General features: G+C 51.9%; 1 protein-coding gene across 3 annotated transcripts; it reads right to left on the minus strand.

Moving 5' to 3' along the window:
* Nucleotides 1-3,405: 3,405 nt before the first annotated feature.
* On the minus strand, nucleotides 3,406-20,059 carry PRPH (peripherin). 3 transcript variants are annotated; one of them, XM_033222206.1, is made up of 11 exons: nucleotides 19,960-20,059; nucleotides 10,093-10,233; nucleotides 6,371-8,380; nucleotides 5,876-5,936; nucleotides 5,589-5,684; nucleotides 5,060-5,227; nucleotides 4,843-4,968; nucleotides 4,539-4,759; nucleotides 4,390-4,439; nucleotides 4,077-4,156; nucleotides 3,406-3,820 (listed from the first exon to the last, which is right to left on the minus strand). In XM_033222206.1, the coding sequence occupies exons 3-11, from the start codon at nucleotides 6,913-6,915 to the stop codon at nucleotides 3,755-3,757; spliced, it is 1,413 nt and encodes a 470-aa protein (XP_033078097.1). In that variant the 5' UTR covers nucleotides 6,916-8,380; nucleotides 10,093-10,233; nucleotides 19,960-20,059; the 3' UTR covers nucleotides 3,406-3,754. The 3 variants fall into 3 exon arrangements, with proteins under 3 accessions (XP_033078097.1, XP_033078098.1, XP_033078096.1); XM_033222207.1 differs by lacking the exons at nucleotides 10,093-10,233; nucleotides 19,960-20,059 and adding an exon at nucleotides 8,563-8,744; XM_033222205.1 differs by lacking the exons at nucleotides 10,093-10,233; nucleotides 19,960-20,059 and having other exon boundaries at nucleotides 3,406-3,823; nucleotides 6,371-7,098.
* Nucleotides 20,060-26,241: the final 6,182 nt, after the last annotated feature.

A 26,241-nucleotide genomic window follows, 5' to 3' on the forward strand; every position in this document is an offset into this window, starting at 1 on the left:
AGAAAATCCAGGTGCAGTGGCTTATGCCTGTAATCCCAGTGCTTTGGGAAGCCAAGGTGGGTGGATCACCTGAGGTTGGGAAAAATTAGCCGGGTGTGGTGGCATGAGCCTGTAGTCCCAGCTACTTGGGAGGCTGAGGGAGGAGAATCGCTTAAACCTGGGAGGTGAGATCTCACCACTGCACTCCAGCCTGGGCAACACAGTGAGACTCTGCCTCAAACAAATACATAAATAAATATATTAATTAATTAATGAAAAAACAAAACCTGACTGCTTTAACATGGCTTATCAAGCCCTCCATGACTGGGCCCTTGGGCGCAGTGGCTCATGCCTGCAATCCCAGCATTTTGGGAGGCTGAGGTGGGAGGATCACTTGAGCCCAGGAGTTTGAGACCAGCCTGGGTAACATATAGAGGCCCTAGCTCTACAAAAAATGGAAAAATCTTTCCAGCATCAACGCTGTTCCTTCCATTCTAGCCTTCACTCCATCATTATAAAACTGCTTTTAGTTTCCAAATTCGCTGTGTTACCTCCTGGCTCATTTCTCTACCTAGAAAGTCCTTCTCTCCTTGCTTCACCTGACTAACTCCTGCTCATTCTCCAGTGCTTAGTGTGATGTCACCTCCTGTGGGAAGCCACCCCTCCTGCCTAAACCTTGCTTAGGTGCTTATCTTCATATTAACACCACTATGTGCTTATTATCCCAGACAGCACTCCTTATGAGGTTGAAATTGTCTGCTTATGCTGCTTATCTCCCCCATCCCAAACTGTAAATTCCTTGAGATCAGGGACTCTGGCTTATTCCTTGCACCTAGCACCATAGCTGAGTGAAGAAGATCATCTTAAATTCAGATGTGAATTTTGGCTTGAAGGCAAGGGTAGGATGGAATGGAGGAATGGAGCTGGAAGTTGGAAGACAGCATGGGTGTTTCTTTTTTTCTTTTTTTCTTTTTGTGGAGACAGGTTCTTACTTTATCACCCTGGCTGAAGTGCAGTGGCACTTTTCTTGGCTCACTGCAACCACAACCTGGGCTTAAGTGATCCTCCTACCTCAGCTTCCCAAGTAGCTGGGACCACAGGCTTATGCCACCATGCCTGGCTAATATTTTAATTTTTGTAGAAATGGGGTCTCTCTGTGTTGCTGAGGCTGGTATCGAACTCCTGGCATCAAACCATGCTCCCACCTTGGCCACCCAAAGTGCTGGGATTACAGGCATGAGTCACCACACCTGGTGACACACCAGGAAATAGACATTTTCAAGCAGGGGCAGGGATGGTGATAGCATAATCTGATTTACTAAGGGTATTGAATAGATTTGGGCAGGTGGCAGAGCACGCCAGGAGAAGGAAACCATTGATAATGTAGATAATGTGACGCAGGCAAGATATGATGGTGGCCTGGACTAAGATGTTGGTAATGGGGACGGGGAGAACCTGACAGACTTGAAAGAGAGTTAAGAAGTAGACTTCATACCAGGCACAGTAGCTCATGCCTGCAATCCCAGCATTTTGGGAGGCTGAGGTGGGAGGATCACTTGAGCCCAGGAGTTTGAGACCAGCCTGGGTAACATATAGAGGCCCTATCTCTACAAAAAATGGAAAAATTTGCCATGAGTGGTGGCATGTTTCTGTGGTCCCAGTTACTCAAGAGGCTGAGGTGGGAGGATCACTTGAGCCCAGAAGGTCAAGGCTGCAGTGAGCTATGATTGTGCCACTGCACTCCAGCCTGGGTGGCAGAGTGAGACAGTCTAAAAAAAAAAAGCCTAACATGATGTCTCATGCCTGTAATCCTAGCATTACTTTGGCCAGCTGAGGCAGGAGGATCATTTGAACCCAGGAGCTTAATACAAGCCTAGGCAACATAGCGAGATCCCAACTCATGAAGCAAATTTAAAAATTATTTTTGGCCGGGTGCAGTGGCTCATGCCTGTAATCCCAGCACTTTGGGAGGCCAAGGTGGGTGAATCACTTGAGGTCAGGGGTTCGAGACCAGCCTGACCAACATGGTGAAACCTCGTCTCCACTAAAAACAAATACAAAATTAGCTGGGCATGGTGGTGCACACCTGTAATCTCAGCTACTTGGGAGACTGAGGCAGGAGAATTGCTTGAACCCGGGAGGTGGAGGTTGCAGTGAGTGGAGACTGCGCCACTGCCCTCCAGCCTGGGCAAAAAGAGCAAAACTCCATCTCAATAAATAAATACATAATTAATTTTTATATATTAATTTTTTTTGAGACAGAGTCTCACTCTGTTGCCCAGGCTGGAGTGCAGTGGTACGGTCTCAGCTCATTGCAACCTCTGCCTCCTGGGTTCAATTCATTCTTCTGCCTCAGCCTCCCGAGTAGCTGGGACTACAGGCGTGTGCCACTACGCCCGGTTATTTTTTTTTTTTTTTTTTTGAGACGGAGTCTCGCTCTGCCGCCCAGGCTGGAGTGCAGTGGCTGGGTCTCAGCTCACTGCAAGCTCCGCCTCCTGGGTTTACGCCATTCTCCTGCCTCAGCCTCCCAAGCAGCTGGGACTACAGGCGCCCGCCATGTCGCCCGGCTAGTTTTTTTTGTATTTTTTAGTAGAGACGGGGTTTCACCATGTTAGCCAGGATGGTCTCGATCTCCTGACCTCGTGATCCGCCCGTCTCGGCCTCCCAAAGTGCTGGGATTACAGGCTTGAGCCACCGCGCCCGGCCTTTTTTTTTTGAGCTCTGTCACCCAGGCTGGAGTGCAGTGGTGCGATCTCAGCTCACTGCAAGCTCGGCCTCCTGGGTTCACTCCATTCTCCTGCCTCAGCCTCCTGAGTAGCTGGGACTACAGGTGCCCACCACCACGCCTGGCTATTTTTTTGTTTTTTTTTTTTTTTTTTTTTTTTTTTTTTTTAGTAGAAACGGGGTTTTACCATGTTACCTAGGATGGTCTCGATCTCCTGACCTCGTGATCCACCTGCCTCGGCCTCGCAAAGTGCTAGGATTACAGGTGTGAGCCACTTTGCCTGGCCTATTAAAATTTTTTAAATAGCAAAAGAAGTAGATTTCACAGAATTGGGAGTCAGGTGAAGAAAAGGAGGGTGCATAAGTTAAGCTGAATTCTAACTTGGGAACTAGGTGTCTTAGTGGTGCCTTCTTCTGGGGCAGGGAATCCAGAGGAAGAGCATGATTGCAGAGGGAGGTGAGGAGCTCTGTTTGGGACAGATTGAGTTTGAGTGGCCTGTGAGGCACCCAGCAGGTGGCTGGGCATTCTAGGCTGCAGGTGAGGAACAAAAGCTGAGAAGGAATGGACAGAGATGGAAAACCTAGAAGGGTATATTGATGCCAAGAGAGTGACAGCCAGCAAAGAAATGACTCGAGGAAAAGGGAGAACACCGCTGAGGCTCCGCCCCTCAGGCACCCCCCACACATTTCCACAGACACAAATGCACTGGAGAGTTTTCTCTTGACAGCATTTTATTTGGTTCAAACGTGAAACTCAGACCCTGGCTCACCCACTTCTCATCGTGGCTGGAGTAGATTTGTCCTGAGGGTGGGGGGATCATTGGCTTCTTATCGGGACATGAAAAGGGGAGCACATAGGTCACATCAAGTGTCAGGGCAGGGAGAGGCTCAGCGACTGCTGGCCGGGTAGGGCTTGGCCATAAGCCAGGAAAGGGATGCCTGGTACCACCTTTTAGACACATGCAGTGGAAGAGGAGACAATTCAGGAGTTGTGTTAGGGTTTGGGCTTAGAGCAGGCCTAGGGCAGAGTCAAGGCTCTGGACCAAGGGGTTCAGTAACTGTGGGCAGAAGACTTGTCCAGCTCACTGCGCTGCTCCTTCTGGGACTCTGTCACCACCTGCTGGGGACAGGGCACATGATGGGCACAAGCCATTCAGCGCCACCCTCCATCCTACTCCTTTGGATCATAGAGCCCCACTCCTTGGGGCTCTATGATCCAGCAGAGACTCCTGTTTATCTATCCATGTTCTCTGTCTCCTCCTCTGTCTCTCCCCAAGAATTACCCACCCTAAGTAAGATTAGCGATAGCCAGGCTGGGACTCAGAAACAATATGGGAAATGGTGGGGTCCTGGGATTAGGGGACCTGCCTCACCTCCCCATTCCGGGTCTCAATGGTCTTGATTAGAACAGTCTTCCGGCTGTGGCTGTCCTGGGGAGGCTCCACCTCAGGCACTGGAGAAAGTAGGATGAAGGATTCAAGGGGTAAGGCTTGGGAATATCTCCTCTTAGGCTCCCACTGCTATCCCTGAGGGCAGGGGAGGGGCGGGGTGTGAGGAGTAGGGGTGGGTATAGGCCAAGACCCAGAAGTTCCATGGGGAGAACAGATCCCTGAAGTGAGTCAGAGCAGGAGCCCGAGGAGCGCAGAAGTGGACAAGGAGAGGTACAGGCTGCAAAGGCAGACTCACCAGTCGTCTTTATACTTAAGGAGGCAAAAGAATGGACGGGCACGGAGATCCTGGAGGCGAAGCAAGCTGTTAGAGCCCCTGCCCAGGCCCCGCCCCTCCCCGCCCAGTCCCGACCCCTCCCTACCTTTCCCCAGCAGCCCCACCCTCACCGGCTCTCCTCGCCCTCCAGCAGCTTGCGGTAGGTGGCGATCTCGATGTCCAGGGCCATCTTGACGTTGAGGAGCTCCTGGTACTCCCGCAGGTGCCGTGCCATCTCCTCCTTTAGCTGTCGCAGCTCCTCCTCGAGCCGCGCGGCACCCGCCTGGTAGCCCCCAGCCTCCAGGGCGAACTGCTCCTCCAGCTCTCTCAATTGCCTAAGCAGCGCCTCGTTCTGGGGTAGGGGAGTGGAAGGGGCCAGTTGCGGAACATTTCATCGTCCGCTCCCCGGGCCCGGGCGCGCAGCTTCGTACTCACCGTGCCGCGCAGCCCGTCCACCTCGCATGTCAGACTCTGGATCTGGCGTCGGGACTCGTTCATCTCCTGCTTGGCCTGGCGCAGGGCCTCGTGGTTCCGGTTGGCAGCGTCGGACAGGTCCGCGTACTGCGAAGTGGGGGTAACCCAGGCTTGAGTCGGCTGGGACGCGCTACACCACCCTAGCGCCCCGCCTCGCAGGCCCTCCCGGCTCTGGCACCTTGGACTTGTACCACTCCTCCGCCTCCTGCAGATTCTTCGCGGCAATGCTCTCGTACTGCGCGCGGATGTCCCTCAGCGCTGCCGTCAGCTCCGGCTTCACCGTGGCTTCCACCTCCACCTGCTGCACCTGCTGACTCTCCACACTCACCTGCAGGTCTCGCAGCTCCTACGGCCGGGAGCAGGCAGAGGATGGACAGTGGCGCAGATCCCGCGCGGGCCACGCAGTTCGTGCACAGAAAAGAGAAGAAACGCTTGAACGAACAGAAGGGGGCGCCAGGGAGGGCGGGGCGTACAGCCCTGCGTCCCCGCGGGAGCGAGACCAGAGGCCAGGTTTCGGAGGTACAGCCCCGCTGCCCGCCGCCAGGTGGCGCAAGGGTGGGAGTCTAACCACCTGTAGACTGGGGTGGAGGGGCTGCGTCTAGCCAGCATCGTCCTGATCCCCAGGGCTATGCCTCCGCTCCGCCCGCCAGCTCCAGCAAGACCACCCCACAACCTCAGAAGCCGCCCCTAATACTGGGCCCACTTACCTCCTCGTGCAGCTTCTTGAGGAACTCAATCTCATCCATCAGAGACTCAATCTTGCGCTCTAGTTCCAGGCGGGACAGAGTGGCGTCGTCCACGTCCTTCGAGGGGTGGCAGTGGAGGTTCAAGAGAAGTTAGGAGCTGCGCAGGCCGAGGAAGGACCAGATCTCCCTGTCTGCCTCGGGAGGCGTCTGGTTGCCCCCTTCTCCCCGCGCCCACCGATGCCACCTCTGGATACTGAGGTCGGGGGTTGGGGTGGGGATGCTGAACTCGGAGAGGGGCTCGGACTCACCTTGCGGAAGAGCACGAGGTTGTGCTCCGCGTCCTCCCGCTTGCGGGTTTCCTCCTCCAACCTGACGGGAAGAGCGTGCAGAGGCTGAACTGCGGGGTCGCCGCCCAGCTGGCACCCCAGACCGCGCGCCCCCCGGGATCTGGTTAGAGGCTGTTGCTGCTGCCCAGGACTCTAAATGGAGGACTGAGGCTGTCTGATAGATTTGCCCCGCTTTCTCTCTAACGGACTGGGAGCTGAAAAGGGGGTTCCCTCATTACTCAGGAGAGGCACAGATACCCACTTCTCCCACCTCCCCTGACACTCAGAGCAAAGTGGGAGGCGGGGGGGACTTGGAGTCCGTAGGCAAGGATGCTGCCTGCACACACCTGGGTTGGTAAGGGGAGCCACACCCTTGGGCTGCTGATGGAGAGCGGAAGCGAGGGGAGGGAAGAGCAGCCGCCTCGACGGCCGCTTCGACCTCGCCTCGACGGCCGCGGTCCCGCCCTGCCCCCTGACCTCTGCTTGAGCGCCGCCAGGTCCTCCGCCAGCCCGTCGCGCTCCACCTGCACCCGGTCACGCTCGCGGCCCAACAGCTCCAGCTCTCGCCGCAGCTCGCGCAACTCCTGCTGGCACAGCTGGTCGGCGCGCGCCGGCTCCTGGCCCCGGGCTTGGCTCAGCTCCCCTCGCAGGGCCGCGTTCTGCTGCTCCAGAAAGCGCACCTTTTCGATGAAGTTGGCGAAGCGGTCGTTGAGCTCCTGCAGCTCCTGCTTTTCGTTGCTGCGCGTGGCCAGGAACTCCTGGTTTAGGGCCTCGGCCATGGAGAAGTCGAGGCGCTCTGAGGGCAGGCGCAGGAGGGCGCCCGCTCCCGCCCGGGGGCTACGGAAGCTGCCCAGGCGCACCGAGGAGCTCGGGGACGCGGAGCCCAGCAGGCGGCTGCTGGAGAAGCGGGAGCTAGACGAGTAGGAGAAGGCCCCGGGGGATAGTGAGGGCGGTGGCCCGAAGGTGCGGCGGTATGAGGTGGAGCTGAAGCCGGCCCGAAGGCCCGACGGGTGGTGGCTCATTGCGGCCGAGGATGGGCAGTCACCGTTGGCAGAGCTAGGCCGGGGGCTGGGAAGGAGCCGCAGACCGCTGCGAGGCGGCTTTATAGCCCTGCGGTCTCAGGGGGGGCACGGGCAGCTCCTCCTACTGGCCTGATGGCCCGCTGGAGGGGGGTTGTGTGGGGAGGGGGATGCCCCACCCCTGCGGAACAGCAGGAGCGCCTTCCCCTCCCTTCCCTGGTTGCAGGCCTCTGATTGCCCCCTATTGCGGCTGGAGTGGGGGTCACTACCTCCCAACAAGCACCCAAAGCTAGAACCTAGGGTAGGAAGGCCTGACTTAAACTAGGGTCCCTGAAAATTGGGAGGTAGAAGGACCTGAAGTTAAAGGGCAGGCTTCTCGCACAGGAGTAGGGAGGAGGCCAGCTGGAGGGAGAGTTGACCTGGCTTAGGCCCCATAGCTGGTGCCTTGACTTGCCCCCTGAAGGCCAGGCTCTACTTTCACCTACTGTCAGCTACCCCTCCTTCACCACACTTAGAGAGGAATAGGAGACAGGGGCGCAGAGGCAGATCGGGCTGGGGAAGAGCTACTCTCCCTAATCCCCAGGGCCCTGTGAAGGGCTGGTGCCTGGCGCCAGCTCTGCTGCTAATGGGCTGACCAGCCCTGCTTCCCCTCCCCCTCCCCTGAACACTGCCCAGCAGAGGTTGTCTGCTGATGTTTCAGCCTTAAAGACACAGCCCCCAAACCTAGACCTACCCCACAAGAAGCCCCAATTAGGTGGGTACCTCATAGGGGGCTGAGGGTGGCTGGACCCAGCTCTGGATCCCACTCAGGAGGGTCTGCCCCATGCCATGGGCTGGGCTGAGTGGGCCTTTTGTATTCTGTCTGGGTTTACTGGATTCTCCCTTCCCCCAACCCCACACCAATTGCTGCTCAGTCATGGGCTTTACGGGAACCAGAGTGATTCCTGAGGTAGGAAGGGGAGGGGGCTGAGGGGCAACAGCTGCTGCCAAGGCTGAGAGATGGTTGGACTGGCAGGAGCTGGTTTCCAGTATTGATGAGTTGCAGGTACCAGGGATGGGTGAGGCTGGATGGGGAGAGATGGGGAAAGAGAAGGTGCCCATCCCCAGCAGTCTGAAAGAGAGAAGGCCCCAAAACAGGTCCACAAACCTGTGCACGCAAACGGATGCATACACACAGCCTTGTATATGTGCACACACATTACATACACACAAATACACAATCACACACCCCACCACACCTCCCCTACCCCAGAGTTAGCGGGAAGGCTGATATCTGGCCTTTGTATGTCAAACAGCTTCCAGAATGCAAGCACAACCTGCCCAGGAGTGGACAGAGGCAGCTCGGATCATCTGCAGGAGCCGGGTTGCTGAGGTCTGCTGGGTTTGCCAGGAACCATAGGGCTGGGGATACTGCTACTGCCGGGGACTCCAGCACTCTCCTGTGAGACAGGTCTGCCTCAGATGGGACCTGAGGACAAGAGAGTGCATCTGGGGAAGCAGATTTGAGGCTCTTGCCTGGATATCTGGCTGGGGGTGAGGAGGGCGGCTCCCTGGCTGGCCAGCTTCTCAGTATTGCAGGGAAGCGTCCCCCTCCCCCCTCTGTGTGTCCTCTGAGATGGGCCAGGGCCAACGCCCTGCTCACATCCCTACCGCCTTCGTCTCCTCTCCAGGCCCCTCCTTCCTTCCGGGCCATTAGTCTCTCCCTGCACAGCTGCCAGTTCCTTCTCCTTGATGGGTCTGGTTTGGTTGCCAGGGGAGTGGGAAGCGGGAGGAAGGGAGAGATGGGACAGGACTGATAAATGACAGCTTGGCCTCCCCCAATTCCTGGGAATGGGGAGGGGTAGGGTCCCACCTGGGATAGGGCCAGAAGGCTTGGTGGGTGTGAGGAGGGGGCTAAGGATGCCTTGGTACTTCCTGCCGCAGTCTTGGGCACTGAGCCCCAGCTGCCATTGGCCTGGAGCCCCATCCATCCCAGATTTGTCCCCACCCTCCAGGAGCAGGGAGCCAGCGCTGTACCCGGAGAGGTGGGCAAGGCCTGGGGAGGACCAGCTCAGGCCCTGTCTACAGGGCGCTTGTGGGGAACCCAAGCCTACTGAAAGTAGAGGCTGCTGGGGCTGCGGCTGGGTCTGGGGCGTTCCAGATGGAGGTCCCGTCCTCATCCTGCTTAAGCGCTCTGCTGGCCACCTACATGCCTCGGAGGAGAAGGGACAGAGGGCTGCCACAGCAGGGCTCTGGAGCTGTGGATCAGGCCTGGGTGGGGAACTGCAAGGCAGAAGAGGCTCCTCCCCTCAAGCAGAAGGAGCAGGCCAGAGACACTAGGCGGAGCAAAGTTAGGCAAAGAGTCTGGGTTAAGAGCTGGGCTCTGGCATCCAGCTGCCACACTTCCCATCTGATCCACAACTCTGTGTTGTAGAATTTAGGCTCATCGCTATGTCCCTTCATGTCCCTCAAGAAAAGGGAGATAACTGTAGCTTGTACCTCATAGTGTTGTTAGGAGGACTAAAGGAATAAATAAATACATGTGAAGTGCTTAGGACACACATCTTAAATCCTGAAAATGGAAACTGATTTTATTATTACTATTATTATTATTAACCTCCAGAGTGATAACGTCAGCCCCAAGAGCAGTGAGGGTCTGGCCTTCTTCTGGACTGTGCCCCTGGTGGCTGAGAGCAGTGTAGGACACAAGGCAGAAGAAGCCAAGTCCTCCCTGGCCTCACCCTCCCCTGGTGGACGGGGACTCTGGGCAAACAGCACAGGTTCAATCATGGCTGCACACCTTAATTAGCTGTGTGCTTTGGGTTTTCTGAGTGACTTAACCTCTGTTCACCCCATTTTTTTTTTTTTCCGAGATGGAGTCTTGCTCTGTCTCCCAGGCTGGAGTGCAGTGGTGGGATCTCAGCTCACTGCAAGCTCCGCCTCCCAGGTTCATGCCATTCTCCTGCCTCAGCCTCCTGAGTAGCTGGGACTACAGGCGCCCACCACCACGCCTGGCTAATTTTTTTGTATTTTTAGTAGAGGCGGGGGTTTCACCGTGTTAGCCAGGATGGTCTCGATCTCCTGACCTTGTGATCCGCCCATCATGGCCTCCCAGAGTGCTGGGATTACAGGCGTGAGCCACCATGCCGGGCCACCCCGTTTTCTTTATTCACAAATGGGAATGATAATAACAATACTTACCTCATGGTGTTGGGAGGATTAAGCAAGTTACCCTCTGTAAAGCACTTAGTGCTTGGCACCTAGTACGTGCTGTAGAAGTATTTGCCAGTATTCTCGTTGCCCCTCCTCCTCCTGCCTCCCCCTTGTCTGCTCTGATGAAGGCTGGAAGAGAAACAACGATTGCATGTGTTCAGGGGTTTGTAGGGAAGGTGAGTAACGAAGTTTAGGTTACTGGCAAGAGTTCTATTTTTTAATTTTATTATTATTATTATTATTATTTTGAGAGAGAGTCTTGCTCTGTCGCCCAGGCTGGAGTGCAGTGGCTTGATCTGGGCCCACTGCAACTTCCGCCTCCTGGGTTCAAGCGATTCTCCTGCCTCAGTCTCTCGAGTAGTTGGGATTACAGGTGCCCGCCACCATGCCTGGCTAATTTTTGTACTTTAGTAGAGATGGAGTTGCACTATGTAGGTCAAGCTGGTCTCGAACTCCTGACCTCAAATGGTCCGCCTGCCTCGGCCTCCCAAAGTGCTGGGATTACAGGTGTGAGCCACCATGCCCGGCCAAGAGTGCTATTAAATGTCAGGCCACGGACTCAGAGCTGGATTAGGAGGACATGTAGGCAAGAGAGGGTGGGAGATTGGGAGAGTAAAGAGATCCATGGCTGGCCAAAGAACAGTCATAGAACAAAGACATGCCGGCGGAGTGCAGTGGTTCATGCCTGTAATCCCAGCACTTTGGGAGGCCAAGGCAGGCAGATCACCTGAGGTCAGGAGTTCGAGATCAGCCTGGTCAACATGGCGAAACCCTGCCTCTACTAAAAATACAAAAAATTAGCTGGACATGGTAGCACACACCCATAATCCCAGCTACTTGGGAGGCTGAGGTAGGAGAATCTATGGAACCTGGGAGGCAGAGGTTGCAGTGAGCCGAGATCATGCCACTTCACTCCAGCCTGGGCGACAGAGTCACTCTGTCTCAAAAAAAAAAAAAAAAAAAAAGACATGCTAAGCTCCTCCCAGCCTTACCCTCTGCTTCAGCACATCCCTAATACTTGCATCTGTCAGCTGGGGTTTCCTTGCCTCTCCAGGTCTAGGATTGACACAAACCTCCACGCCAGGCCAGGCGAGGTGGCTCACACCTGTAATCCCAGCATTTTGGGGGCCAAGGTGGGCAGATTGCTTGATCCTAGGAGATCAAGACCAGTTGTGGGCAACATGGAGAAACCCCATCTCTACATAACACACAAAAATTAGCCAGGCATGGTGCCATGCACCTGTAGTCCCAGCTACTTGAAAGGCTGAGGTGGGAGGATTACCTGAGCCCAGGAGGTCAAGTATGCTGTAAACTGTGACCGAACCACTGTACTCCAGCCCCAGTGACTGAGACCCTGTTTCAAAATAAATAAATAAATAACCAAAATAAAATTTAAAAACCTAAACCTCCACTCCACATCCTGGGTGAAGTCCAGGGTCCTCTCCAGGATTCCTTTGTCTTCCCAGCTTTATTTTGTGTTTTATTTATTTATTTTATTATTATTATTACTATTATTTTTTGAAACGGAGTCTCACTTCGTCACCAGGCTGGAGTACAGTGCGCGATCTCGCCTCACTGCAATCTGCGCCTCCTGGGTTCAAGCAATTCTCCTGTCTCAGCCTCCCAAGTAGCTGGGACTACATCCTGGGCGCGCCACCATGCCCAACTAATTTTTGTATTTTTAGTAGAGACTGGGTTTCACCATGTTGGCCAGGATGGTCTCAATCTCCTTGGCCTCATGATCTGCCCACCTTGGCCTCCCAAAGTGCTGGGATTACAGGTGTGAACCACAGCACCCGGCCTATTTTATTTTTATTTTTTGAGAAGGGTCTCACTCTGTCACCCGGGTTGGAATGCAGTAGCACAATCTCAGCTCACTACAACTTCCACCCCCCAGGCTCAAACGATCCTCCTGCCTCAGTCCGAGAGTAGCTGGGATTACAGGAGCGCACCACCACGCCTGGCGAATTTTTGTTGTAATTTTGGTAGAGATGGGGTTTCACCATGTTGCCCAGGCTGATCTCAAACTACTGAGCTCAGGTAATCCACCTACCTCAGCCTCCCAAAGTGCTGGGATTACAAGCGTGACCCACCATACCTGGCCCCCGAGCTTTATTTTTAAGTCCCTAGCTCCAAGTCCTTGTTGCCCCTGAATTGCGTGACTATATAGTTGCTCTTGCGATGCTCCAGATGTGGAACTCAGCACTGTTCCTTGGTTCCTGTGGTCCTATTTCCCCATCACTGAAGTAAGAACTGAGGCTCAGAGGGACCAAGTTGCATGTCTGAGCTTGTACTGTGAGCTAGTGGTGGTTTCCTCTCTGGAAGGGCGCATCCTGGTTGATCAGGCCCTGAGTGACCCTGTTGGTGTTCTGCGCTCTGTGCCCGCAGGACCCAAGGTGACCCTGTTGGTGTTCTGCGCTCTATGCCCGCAGGACCCAAGGTGAGCCTCAGCCAGAAGGGATCCAGCACCACACTTTTGAAGGTAGACTCTCCCAGCCCAGTTTGGCTGCAGGGTCCCCACTGACAGAGTGGCTTTACCAGAGTGGAACTCTTTCCCATTGTCTCCACTTGGGGCTCCACTGCTCCCAGTTAGGGAGCACTGTGGGCATCTCTGCCAGCGCATCCCTTCTCTCACTGTATCACATAGTAATGGCCACCCTTTGCTAGGTCTAACACATTTATTTAATCACTCCTAATCCTCACATTAACCCTATGACATAGGTACTGTTACTATTCCCACTTCATAGTTGAAGAAACTGAGGCACAGCGAGATTAAGCAACTTCTTAAGGTCACACAGCTAGTAACTAGTAATCTGTTTATATGTCTGACTCTGACTTTCTGCTCCCTGACAATATGATCTTTGAGGGCAGCGATCAGATCTTACTCATCTTTTTGTCCGTGGTGTCTGGGGTGGGACCCAGGTCAATCAAATGTGTGTGAGTCACCGGAAAAAATCTCTTGGTTGGAGGCCCCTAAAATAAAGCAAGGTATGTTGCTGCCACCTCCTGGTCAGAAGTCAGAATGACGTGCTGACGTGTTCAGTCTGCATCTATGTTGAATTCAAGACTCAAGACTCGTGGAACACTGGAATTTGGGGAATACGTCAAAATTTATTGTGACTTCTTTTTTTGTTTGTTTGTTTACAGATGATATTTATCCAAGGAGGTGTAAAATAGAGTCAGAGAAGCACTGGTATTAGGAGTTTGGAGCCCTCATTCCATTCTTTCCCTGAGTTCTAGGAGCCTCTTCTATTCCTCCAGAAGCCAAAAGACAGGGCAGGAAGACAAAATCTTTCCTCAGCTCCTCACCATTCTCTACGATGTCCACAATCTCCAGTTCCACCCTCACTGTAAAATCACGTCTCCATCCACCTGCCTGATCTTTCAGTCAGCCACTCCTCAGCTGGAGAATGGGAAATAATGGGCTGTGCCAGCGAGCCACACTCCAAGGGCAGAGTGCTCAGTGAACCTGCTCAAAGTGTGGCCTGTGCAGCTGCCTGAGGGTTGCCTGGGTCGTGAAAAGGCAGAATCCTGGGTCCCACCCAGATCTTCTGAATCTTTAGAAGGGCATTGACAAATGCCTTAGTGATTTTTAAGTATTCCTGGATTAAAGTATTTTTCTTTAAATTGTCTACCTTTTACTCTGTTTTATTTTGAAAAAAAATCAAACCCAGGATAAAGTTGAAAGAATGCTGCTATGAACACCAATATATCCTTCCCAGTTGTCAATGTTTTGCCACATTTCCTCCGGAAGTGTTAGAATCATTATATTTAATCTCTGAATACTTTAGCATGTGACTCCTAAGAACAAGGACATTTTCCTACATAACCACAGTAGGATTAGCCCACTAAAGACATTTAACATTGATTTGCCTTTATCTGTGTAAAAAAAATTGTGACTAACAAAAAAGACATTTAATACTGATAAAACTATTACCTAATACACAGCCCATACTCAGATTCCCTCAGTTGCCCCAATAACATTCTTTATATCTATTTCCAAGCAATCTAGGATTTGAAAATCATGAATTGTATTCAGTCATCACCTGAGCAGAAGGGTAAGGCTGGGATGAGGTTGGCATGTTTGAGGAATTGCAGAAAGGTCAGTGAGGCTGGCACAAGGCAGATGAGGGAGGAGAGTGGGAAAGGTGAGGTTAGAGGCATGGCAAGGAGTCAAATATCATGAAGCTTTAAAAATCAGAGTAAAGAGTTTATTTTAAATGCAATTAAAAGCCATTGGAGGGTTTGAAACAGGGAATAACTTAATCTGATTTATGATTTTTGTTTTGTTTTGTTTTGTTTTTGAGACGGAGTTTCGCTGTGTCACCAGGTTGGAGTGCAGTGGTGCGATCTTGGCTCACTGCAACCTCTACCTCCCAGGTTCAAATGATTCTCCTGCCTCAGCCTCCCAAGTAGCTGGGACTACAGGTCCCTGCCACCACGCCTGGCTAATTTTTTGTATTTTTAGTAGAGATACAAAATTTTATTATTATTATTACTATTATTTTTTGAAACGGAGTCTCACTTCGTCACCAGGCTGGAGTACAGTGCGCGATCTCGCCTCACTGCATCTGCGCCTCCTGGGTTCAAGCAATTCTCCTGTCTCAGCCTCCCAAGTAGCTGGGACTACATCCTGGGCGCGCCACCATGCCCAACCCCGTCTCTACTAAAAATGCAAAAATTAGCTGGGTGTGGTGGTGGGCACCTGTAGTCCCAGTTACTTGAGAGGCTAAGACGGGAGACTCGCTTGAACCCAGGAGGTGGAGGTTGCAGTGAGCTGAGATTATGCCACTGCAGTCCGGTTTCACCATGTTGGCCAGAATGGTCTCGATCTCCTGACCTCGTGATCTGTCCACCTCTGCCTCCCAAAGTGCTGGAATGACAGGCATGAGCCACCTTGCCCCGCCCTGATTTAGGATTTTAAAAGGTCAATCTGAAGACAATTTCAGAGTTGGGACATTCTATAAGACTTTTTAAGAGTCCTGGACTCTTTAAAAACTTAATGTCAAAGCCAGGCACGGTGTCTCACACCTGTAATCCCAGCACTTTGGGAGGCCTAGGTGGGCGGATCACCTGAGGTCGGGAGTTGGAGACCAGCCTGGTCAACATGGGGAAACCCTGTCTCTACTAAAAATACAAGAAAAAAAAAAGTTAATGTCAAAATAATAATAATAAAAAGTTTATGTCATTTTTTGTTGTTGTTTTTTTGAGCTTTCATAACAAATTACCACAAACTTGGTGGCTTAGAACAACAAAAATGTATTCTCTCACAGTTCTGAAGTCCAGAAGTCCAAAATCAAGGTGTTATTTTTTCTATTTATTTATTTATTTAAAATAGATACTGGGTCTCGCTATGTTGCCCAGGCTGGTCTCAAACTCCTGGGCTCAAACAGTCCTCCTGCCTCAGCCTCCCAAAGCGCTAGGATTACAGGTATTCATCACTAGGCCCAGCTGAAATATGGCAAATATCAGCTGGGCACAGTGGCTCACGCCTGTAATCCCAGCACTTTGGGAGGCCAAGGTGGGCAGATCACCTGAGGTCGGGAGTTGGAGACCAGCCTGGCCAACATGGGGAAACCCCGTCTCTACTAAAAATGCAAAAATTAGCTGGGTGTGGTGGTGGGCACCTGTAGTCCCAGTTACTTGAGAGGCTAAGACGGGAGACTCGCTTGAACCCAGGAGGTGGAGGTTGCAGTGAGCTGAGATTATGCCACTGCAGTCCAGCCTGGGCAACAATGAGTGAAACTCCATTAAAAAATAAAATAAAATAGGCATTTATTAAAGACAGGGGTGGGTCTCAGACCACTGCCCCCAGTAGTTCTTTTTGTTTTTTGTTGTTATTGTTGTTTTACTTTTTTAACAGCCCCCTATGGATATAGGCTACCCCATAGGCAGTGTGCCCAGAGTAGCCTTTGTTTGCATTTTGAATTTATGTTTTTATTTTTTAACTGCTCTTTGTGGAGTGGGGAAGGAGTCCTAAGCTCTTCCTTCTCAGGGGGATGCCCCAAGATCCTCTGGATGGGAATGAGCAGTCATCCCTTTACCCAGGAAGGAAAGGGCAGGGGAAGTGGGGACAACCCACCTCAGGACCGTGCTGGAGGTGGAGCGTGCCTGCAATCTCCTCCCCAGGTAAAGGGAGGATTTTTAGAGTAGACCACAGTCGGGGTGTCCAAGGAGGGCAGCGATCCTCCTCACCCCTGTTAACTCTGAGTACTGGGACTGTCCAAGAGGAGGTGCAGCCCTGATGTGGGCCCATTTGTTATCCCCCTCCCTCCTCCACACAACCTCTGAGCTCCTCAGCCTGGATCCTTGGAAGATTAGAGAAGGAGGAAAACTGGGATCACCAGGCACAGCCCCTCATCTCCAACCCCCTATTTCCTGCTGAAGATGCTGAGGGGGAGCAGTACTTGCAATTCTGTGAGCTGGGGAGAGATCTCACCCTGGTACACGGTTATGCCTTTTCCCAGGCAGTGACTGGAGCACATGCGTGTGCCTGACATGAGACAGGGCAGGGGCCCGTGCCCATCAGGCCAGTTGTCAGAGGCTCTTCTTCAGTCACGACACTCTGCCATCCGTCTCACCCTGCCTTTTGCAGGGAGAGGTTGGGTGACAGCTGAGCAGACAAATGCACAGGGTCTGAAGCCCTACAAACTGCCCCGCCTGCCCTCTGCTTGCAGGCTATGTAGGTGTTGGTTTGACAGCTGCCACCAGGACTGAGCTTCTGGAGTCAGTGGCTCTCACACCCAGAGTGACCTGATGGGCAATGTCTGTCAGAAATTCTCTTGGTCCTGCACAGCGACTCATGCCTGTAAACCCAACATTTTGGGAGGTCAAGGCAGGAGAATTGCTTGAGCCCAGGAGCTCAGGACAAGCTTAGGAAACATAGGGAGACCCTGTCTCTACAAAATTTTAAAAATTAGCTGGGCATGGTGGTGCACACCTGTAGTCCCAGCTACTTGGGAGGCTGAGGTGGAAGAATTGGTTGAGCCCAGGAGGTTGAGGCTGCAGTGAGCTATGATTGTGCCACTGCATGCCAGCCTGGGTGACCAAGGGAGCCCCTATCTCAGAAAACAAAAACAACAAAAGAAGAACATTCTCTCACTCTCTAGTTGGATTCTTTCTGTAGTACTCAGCTATCTGTGCTGGCCCCTGGCTGGAGGGGAGGGCACTGGCAGAGGAGATGGAGACAGGAAAAGGGAGAGTTGAATGGGAGAGAGAGGGAAGTGGGAAATGAAGGGGGAAGAGAAGAGGGGAGAGGAGAAGGTAAATGGAGGTGACGGGTAGTGGAAAGAGGGGAGGAGGAAGAATAGAGGAAACCAATGGGCCAGTAATGGAAACTTGGGCTTTTTCCTCTCATAGGCCCCAGAGCCTCCACATGGGGAGCAACCAGTCAGCTAACCCCATTCACATCCCAGAGCCCTCAGATCTGGGTCTCATCCACGTCACCCTGCACTGCTCCGTGTCTACAAGATCCTTGGTCTGAAATAGCATGGGAGGCTCTGGAAGCTGTTGCATTGCCCTGGGGTCAGGCTCATTCTGATGGGTACCTAGGAGGGGGGCATTCCTTCAGGGTGGAGCCTCCTTGCTCTTCTCTATCCCCTCACATCAGGCCACAGGCCCCACTCATAGCTGTGGGGAAGAAGATGAGGCCAGGCATGGTGGCTCACGCCTGTAATCCCAGCACTTTGGGAGGCTGAGGCAGGTGGATCACCTGAGGTTGGGAGTTTGAGAACAGCCTCACCAACATGGAGAAACCCCGTCTCTACTAAAAATACAAAATTAACCAGGCAGGGTGGCAGGCGCCTGTAATCCCAGCTACTTGGGAGGCTGAGGCAGAAGAATCGCTTGAACCTGGGATGCAGAGGTTGCGGTGAGCTGAGATCGCGTCATTGCACTCCAGCCTGGGCAACAAGAGCGAAACTCGATCTCAAAAAAAAAAAAAAGGAGATGGCACACTGTTTGGACTTGCAGATGTTCTATCCTTTTTTTTTTTCCCTTGGGACAGGGTCTTGCTCTGTCACCCAGGCTGGAGCACAGTGGCATGAACACAGCTCACTGCAGCCTTGATCTCCCAGGCTCAGTCAATCCTCCTACCTCATCATCCCGAGTAGCTGGGACTATAGTGCATGCCACAGCACCTGGGTAGTTTTTAAATTTTGTGTAGAGACAGGGTCTCACTATGTTGCCAGGCTGGTCTCAAATTCCTAGCCTCAAACAATCCTTCCTTCTCAGCCTCACAATGTGTTGGTTTTACAGCAGAAGCCACCATGCCTGGTGTCTGTGTTCTTTTTATTTATGGTTTGAGTTTGGCAAAGGCACCTGGGAAGACTGGAAGGAAAAAGCAGATCCATTTGGTGGACCAGGAACTACAGGTGGAAGAAGGCAACATATGAGGAAAGAAAGAGGGGACAGGATTTTCACTCGCCCAGGGCAAGGTTTGCACTGGCAAAGGGGTTCTGCAAATTCAAAAGGGCCTTAATACTTTTTGGCCTGAATGAAAACAGGGCCTTCATATTTTTATTATTAATTATTTTACTACAAATTTCTGGCCAGGCACAGTGGCTCATACCTGTAATCCCAGCACTTTGGGAGTCTGAGGAAGGTGAATTTCTTGAGTTCAGGAGTTTGAGACCGGTCTGGGCAACATGGTGAAACCCCGTTTTTTTTTTTTCTTTTTTTTTTGAGACAGAGTCTTGCTCTGTCGCCCAGGCTGGAGTGCAATGGTGCGATCTCGACTCACTGCAACCTCCATCTCCTGGGTTCAAGTGATTCTCCTGCCTCAGCCTCCTGAGTAGCTGGGATTACAGGCTCATGCCACCACACCTGGTAGAGATGGGGTTTCACCATATTGGCCAGGCTGGTCTCAAACTCCTGACCTCAAGTGATCTGCCCACCTCGGCCTCCCAAATTGCTGGGATTACAAGCATGAGCCACCGTGCCCTGCCAAAACCCTGTTTCTACTACAAAAGAAGGGGGGGGGGGGAGGAGGAAGAAGAAAATACAGAAAAAAATTCTTTTCTTTTCTTTTTTTTTTTTGGAGACAGGGTCTTGCTCCATCGCCCAGACTGGAGTGCAATGGCACAGTCACAGCTCTCTGCCTCCTGGGCTCAGTTCAAGCCCTTTCACCTTAGCCTCTGGAGTAGCTGGGACCACAGGCGCACACTACTATGCCTGGCTTCTTCTATTTTATTTTATTTTATTTATTTATTTATTTTTGTAGAGACAGGGTTTTGCTATGTTGCCCAGGCTGGCCTCAAACTCCTGACCTCAAGTGGTCTACCCATCTCAGCCTCCGAAAGTGCTGGGATCATAGACATGAACCACCGCGCCCAGCAGAAAATAAGGAAAAAAAATTATATTAACAATTACATAAGACTTTAATGTTAGTTAGAATGCTTTTGGCAGGAAACAATAGAAGACCCAAATCAAAATGTCCTAAACAATAAAGGGACTTAAAATCTTCTAAAAACTTCGGCAGCAGAGCAAGGTTTGGTGTCAAGGTTGGTTAATTCAGGGGCTTAGCACTCTATCGGGACCCATGCTCTTTTCAGCTTTCTGTGTTGCCTTGCTCTGAGCGGTAGCTTTTGTCCTCGTGTTTGTCCCTATCTGGTCACAAGACAGCTGCAGCAAACTCAAGCACCAGGCACAAGCACAAGCACAATGTGCTCACACAGTAATGCCCAGGGCTGCAAAAGGAAAATCCTTTCCCTGAGTTCTTTTATAAGAGCAAGGAAATTTTTGCAAGAATATCTTCCTTCCAACCCCCAACCGGCAGACATTACCTCACCTCTCATTTCCATAATTACATCACATGCTGGTTCCTTAACCAGACCCTGGCAAAACAACTGGAATTACCTTGATTGGCTTAGGGGAAGGTTCACCCTGGTGGTGAAGCCCAGCCCCTCCGATGCACTTGGGTGTCCCACACCGGGACAGAGCTGGGTTGTGTTGGCAAGTGGAACAAGCTGGGAATGGCTTTGAAGTAGCTATGCAACAATGGCTACTGCCTATGACAGCCTCTTCTGTGACATGTGGCATATACTGTCTTGAATTGGGATTATGCATGTGTGGTCTGTCTCTACAATCTGAGAAGCAAAAAGCTAAATATATTTCCTATAGTACCCAGCACAGTGACTTGCACCAAATAGGTGTTCCAAAAATAATGGACGAATAAAACTTGAAAGTTGAAAATGAAGCCCGGTGCGGTGTGCTGTTGTCACAGCTACACAGAAGGCTGAAGTGGGAGGAGTGATTGAGCCCAGGAGTTCAAGGCCAGCCTGGGCAACGTAGCAAGACTCAGTTTCTAAAAAAATAAACTTAGCAAGTATCAGGCTCAATTTAAAAAAGAGAAAAACAGCCGGGCATGGTGGCTCATGCCTGTAATCCCAGCACTTTGGGAGGCCGAGTTGGGCGGATCACAAGGTCAAGAGTTCGAGACCAGCCTGGCCAACATGGTGAAACCCTGTCTCTACTAAGAATACGAAAATTAGCCAGGAGTGGTGGTGGGTACCTGTAATCCCAGCTACTCGGGAGGCTGGGGAAGGAGAATCGCTTGAACCCAAGAGGCAGAGGTTGCAGTGAGCTGAGATGGTGCCACTGCACTCCAGCCTGGGTGACAGAGCAAGACTCTGTATTGAAAAAAAAAGTAAGAAAAACAAACAAAAAACTGGAGATGATTGCCAGAATAGTATAATTGAATTACCTTTGCCAAGGGCATTTCAGTATTAGTTTACTCTTGGACTAGACATCTCTTGGAAGCCAAAGGAGATATTTGATAAAAATAGAGCAGTGTGCAGAGAGGTTGAAGGGAGACAGAGTGAGGTTTCATTCATACCTGTCCTCCTCCAAGAGTTAAACTAATTTCTGTGGACAAGATCTTTGTGTAATTAGGAAACCTTTATATTCTGTAAAACCTTTATAGTCTGTTCCATTTTTTTTTTTTGATTTTTTTTTTTTTTTTTTTGAGATGGAGTCTCGCTCTGTCACCCAGGCTAGAGTGCAGTGGCCAGATCTCAGCTCACTGCAAGCTCTGCCCCCCGGGTTTACGCCATTCTCCTGCCTCAGCCTCCCAAGTAGCTGGGACTACAGGAGCCCGCCACCTCGCCCGGCTAGTTTTTTTTTTTTGGTTTTTTTTGTATTTTTTTGTATTTTTTAGTAGAGACGGGGTTTCACCGTATGAGCCAGGATGGTCTCGATCTCCTGACCTCGTGATCCGCCCGTCTCGGCCTCCCAAAGTGCTGGGATTACAGGCTTGAGCCACCGCGCCTGGCCGTCTGTTCCAATTTTTATAAGAGGAAAAGAGGCCAGGCGTGGTGGCTCACACCTGTAATCCCAACACTTTGGGAGGCCAAGGCGGGCGGATCACGAGGTCAGGAGAAGGAGACCATCCTGGCCGACATAATGAAACCTTGTCTCTACCAAAACTACAAAAATCAGCTGGGCGTGGTGGCACATGCCTGTAGTCCCAGCTACTTGGGAGCCTGAGGCAGGAGAATCACTTGAACCCGGGAGGCAGACGTTGCAGTGAGCCAAGATCGTGCCACTGCACTCCTGCCTGGTGACAGAGTAAGACTGTCTCAAAAAAATAAATAAATAAAAATAAATAAAAATAGAGAAAAACAATCCAGTGGTGAAACTAGTGTTTAAAAGCATTTTTTGTATTATGACTAAAGCAGACATGTCTCTAGCTCTGGAAGGTTCATTGATTCTGACTATTGCTTTCCTGCTGCAGACTCGGAGGGAGTGTAGAGAAGGAAAGAACTGTTTTCCCAAAACCTGTTCGGGGCTGACATTGACAAATTCAGGGGCACTAGATTCTTGGCTTGAAAGGGGCAGTGACAGGCTAATGAGATGTCAGCAAAGGGGACCTATTTCACGGGGCCAGGGCCCGCTCCTGCTCCACAGCCCCCACACCCAAGGGTCTATTTTCTCTTCAGCTTCTGCTGCCTTGTGTCTCCTAGACAGCCACCCTGGCATTGGGCCCTAGGAGCCATCTGCCTGGGTCATCTCTGCCAGCTTCACCTTGTGGCCTCAGCTGACAGGCACTGACCACTCTGGCCCCAGGGTGTAGAGGAGCGAGGCTCCAGGTGTGCACTGTCCTGCCTATGCCTCAGCTGGTGTCCCTGTTGGCAGGAGACCAGGCAGGTGGCAGCAGCCATCCTGCAAGGACACTGTATCTCCCTGTGACCTGAGAATAGAGTTCAGGGGGAGGCCTGGACAAAAATGTCCCCTCACTAGAGAAGCTACAGCCTGGACAGTGTGGACCAGCTGGCTTTGCCATTTAAGGTCAGTGAGCTACCACCTGGGCCCAGGAACAGGACCCCTGGGAGGTTTTCTGACAATCATTGGCATGATGAGATCTCTCTGCGACTACAGCTCCATCCAGTGCTCATGTGAGGGCTGGCCCCTGTTGGTCTCATGCCCAAAGGGGCCTGGGAGGTGGCACTATCCCCCCAGGACTGGAAAGGCTGCCAGGGGCAGAGCTGATTTCCCCTGGGGCTCCTCAGTGGCTGGACAACAGAGTGGAGTGAGCCTAGGCTTTGGAGCCAGAGCTCTGCGGTCAAATTTCAGTTCTGCCACTCATTCTGTAGCCTTAGGCTAGATAATTCAATCTCTCTGAGCTATGGAAGTGGGTGTAATAACATCACCTCCCAGGGTGTTGTGGAAACTGTGAAGGCACCTTTTCCTCCCACCCTGAGAACGCCTCCCCTGACCTCCTTCAGCCTCACCCAGGACTGTCACACCACCTTCCAGCAGTCAGAGGCCTAAAGACAGATTTGTAATTGCGTAACCCACTTGGCCATCCTCTGGCCCGACAGATTCCTGCTGGAGAAGAGTCACTTGCCAGCTGCTTCCCAAACACTAAGTGACTGGTGGATGGCAGGCCCTCAGCCCCTCAAAGTCGTTATCCCCCTCCTCATCCCAGCCCAAAGCACCTCTGCCCAGACACACTCACCTCTTAGTGGTCAGCGGCCTCTGTGTGGGGGAAGCAGGTTGATCCTCTGGCCAGGTCAGGTGAGGGCAGTCTAAACCCTCTGTCCAGACAGCTGGAACCGGGGGCCGCCGCCAGCCTCAGGAGCCCACATCCTCTTAGGCTGTGTCCATTTATTCCCATCAAGCCTCAGCGGCCTCAGCATCAGCATCAGCTGCAGCTCTGGGTCCAGACTTTCCATTTGTGCTCAAGGGCAGATCAGATGATTGTCAGCCACAAAGCAGTGACCTAGACCTTGGGGTATATTTGTTCTTGCTGCAGGCTAACTTCTATTCACTTTCCCTCCAACACAGGAGGGGGAAATCATCTTTACAAGGACAAATGCCCCTCCCCCCCCAGCCACTGGCACTTTGCTCTTCCAATTCCCCAGGCTCTATTCTACTGGAATATTTCTTCTCAGCTAAACTCCTCTCACCTTCTTTCACCCCAGACCTCTGCGGCTGCTTAAAGCTTTCCAACCTTTTTCACATCTTGGCACGTGTAGAAAATAATTCATCTGTAAGGCGTACAGAGGTAAATGGAGGGGGCTGCTCCTGGCCAGGGGTGACTGGCCCCAGGGAGGATGGGTGAGTCAGGCTCTCCAGGTTCCACCATGTCATTCTAAAAGCCAAAGGGATCCTATATGGGCACCCTGAATCCCATTCTCATGGCACCCTGCTTGGGAAATGCTAGTCTCATGGGGTGTCACACTCGCCTAAGCTTTATGATTTATCTGCTCCTTTTCATACATGGGTGTCCCATTTCCTCCAGTGCTTGCACTATGGCAGTCAGCAGATCTCCTGGGCTGGGAAGTTCTTGAAATCCCCTCTGGCAGGCTGGCCGGAGTCTTCAAGGTTCACCTTCTTTCCAGGTATCCCACCCCATTCCCCTGCCCAGGCTGCAGGAAGAACCTGGTGTATCTGAGAAGTAGCAGTGGCTGAATTTGTGCTGGGGTCTTACCTTGCCCCGAAGAACAAAAAACCATAGTTGCTCTCGACGAATGCTCTCTTAAACCATCCTGAACACATAGTTGAGGCATCTCAGGCTGCAAAAGCATGCTGTGCTATGTATGCAAATACAATATATACATTTAAAATTTTTTTTGAGACATTAAAATTTTTTTAAGGGAAAAAAATTGTTGTCCCTTAGGCTGGAGTGCAGTGGCACGATCTCAACTCACTGCTACCTCCACCTCCCAGGCTCAAGCAATCCTCCCACCTCAGCCTCTCAAGCAGCTGGGACCACAGATGTGCACCACCACACCCAGCTAATTTTTTGTATTTTTAGTAGAGACAGGGTTTCGCCATATTGCCCAGGCTGGTCTTGAACTCCTGAGCTCAAGTGATCCACCCGCTTCAGTCTCCCAAAGTGCTGGGATTACAGGCGTGAGCCACTGTACCCAGCCAAAAAATGCTCGAAATAGAGACAAGGTCTCACACTATTGCCCAGGCGCTGGTCTCGAACTCCTGGGTTTAAGCAACCCTCTCACCTTGGCCTCCCGGAGTGCTGGGATTGCAGCTGTGAATCCCAGCACTGGCCTTAAACATACACATCTTTCAGATGCAATTCTCACAGTAAAGGGGCTAAAGTGAGCAATGGGTAAGGGATACAAAACACCTTTGGGAAAGGGATGGTAACTGGGTACCATCAGAATAAAGTAAGTCACGGAGGAGAGGTGAGTTATGTCTGCAACTGTGCCCCCAGGGCCCATCTGCTGCCACTCATTAGGCATTGCCACTCACGCAAGCACCCAGGCACCAAAACCGATTCCTCCCTTCTGCATGAAGCCTGACCTTTTAGTCATTGTCCTTTCCCATTGCTCAGAGTTCAACTGAGTACCAGGCACCAAGCTCTCCAGCTACGTGTAACATTCATGCCCCTTCACCCCTCTGCTCTCAAGAACCACGGTCCTCCAACAGGTGCTTGGAAAAGTCCAAATCAGAGAACTCACCCCTCTCCAATCTTTCGTACACATGCATATTACTCCTACTTTAAATAATCTCCATGACATACAATTTGGGTCAAGCATGAAAAACCGGTGACTGGTATTTTGTCTGACAGCTTCACTTTCTCTAAGCAATAACCCCTTCAGTGCAAACCATCTTTGCCATTGTAGGTTTCAGCTAAGTATGGAATAAATCAGGATTCCAAGCCCTTCTCATGCGACTAATACTTTATTAAAGACTGACAGCAATAGTTCTGGCAGTGTGGCTGGGCACCTGAATTTTGGCTCCAACGTTTACTGTTATCTAACCCTTTGCTACTGTACATGTGGTCACATCAGACCAACAGCATCATTTGGAAGGTTATTTTAATTTCATTATTATTTTTTTTTTTTGAGACGGAGTCTGGCTCTGTCACCCAGGCTGGAGTGCAGTGGCCCGGTCTCAGCTCACTGCAAGCTCCGCCTCCCAGGTTCCCGCCATTCTCTTGCCTCAGCCTCCCGAGTAGCTGGGACTACAGGCGCCCGCCACCTTGCCCGGCTAGTTTTTTGTATTTTTTTAGTAGAGACGGGGTTTCACCGTGTTAGCCAGGATGGTTTCGATCTCCTGACCTCGTAATCCACCCTTCTCGGCCTCCCAAAGTGCTGGGATTACAGGCTTGAGCCACCGCGCCCGGCCTGGGAGGTTATTTTAAAAAAGTATCTAGGGGCCAGGTGTGGTGGCTCACTTCTGTAATTCCAGCACTTTGGAAGGCAGAACTGCTTGAGCCCAGGAATTCAAGGCCAGCCTAAGCAACATGGCAAACCCCATCTCCACCAAAAAAAATTTACAAGAATCAGCCAGGCATGGTGCCACACACCTTTAGTCCCAGCTACTTGGGAGGCTGAGGTGGGAGAATGGCTTAGCCCAGGTCAAGGGGGAGGGGGGTGAGCTATGATAGTGCATTGCACTGCAGTCTGGGCAACAGAGACTATCTCAAAGAAAAAACAATTAAGACATGCCTGGGCCGGACGCGGTGGCTCAAGCCTGTAATCCCAGTACTTTGGGAGGCCGAGACAGGCAGATCCCGAGGTCAGGAGATCGAGACCATCCTGGCTAACACGGTGAAACCCCGTCTCTACTAAAAAATACAAAAAAACTAGCCAGGCGAGGTGGCGGGCGCCTGTAGTCTCAGCTACTCCAGAGGCTGAGGCAGGAGAATAGCGTGAACCCGGGAGGCGGAGC

Source organism: Trachypithecus francoisi, unplaced genomic scaffold (assembly GCF_009764315.1).
Source record: "Trachypithecus francoisi isolate TF-2019V2 unplaced genomic scaffold, Tfra_2.0 Lachesis_group11, whole genome shotgun sequence".
NCBI classification, from domain to species: Eukaryota; Metazoa; Chordata; class Mammalia; order Primates; family Cercopithecidae; genus Trachypithecus; species Trachypithecus francoisi.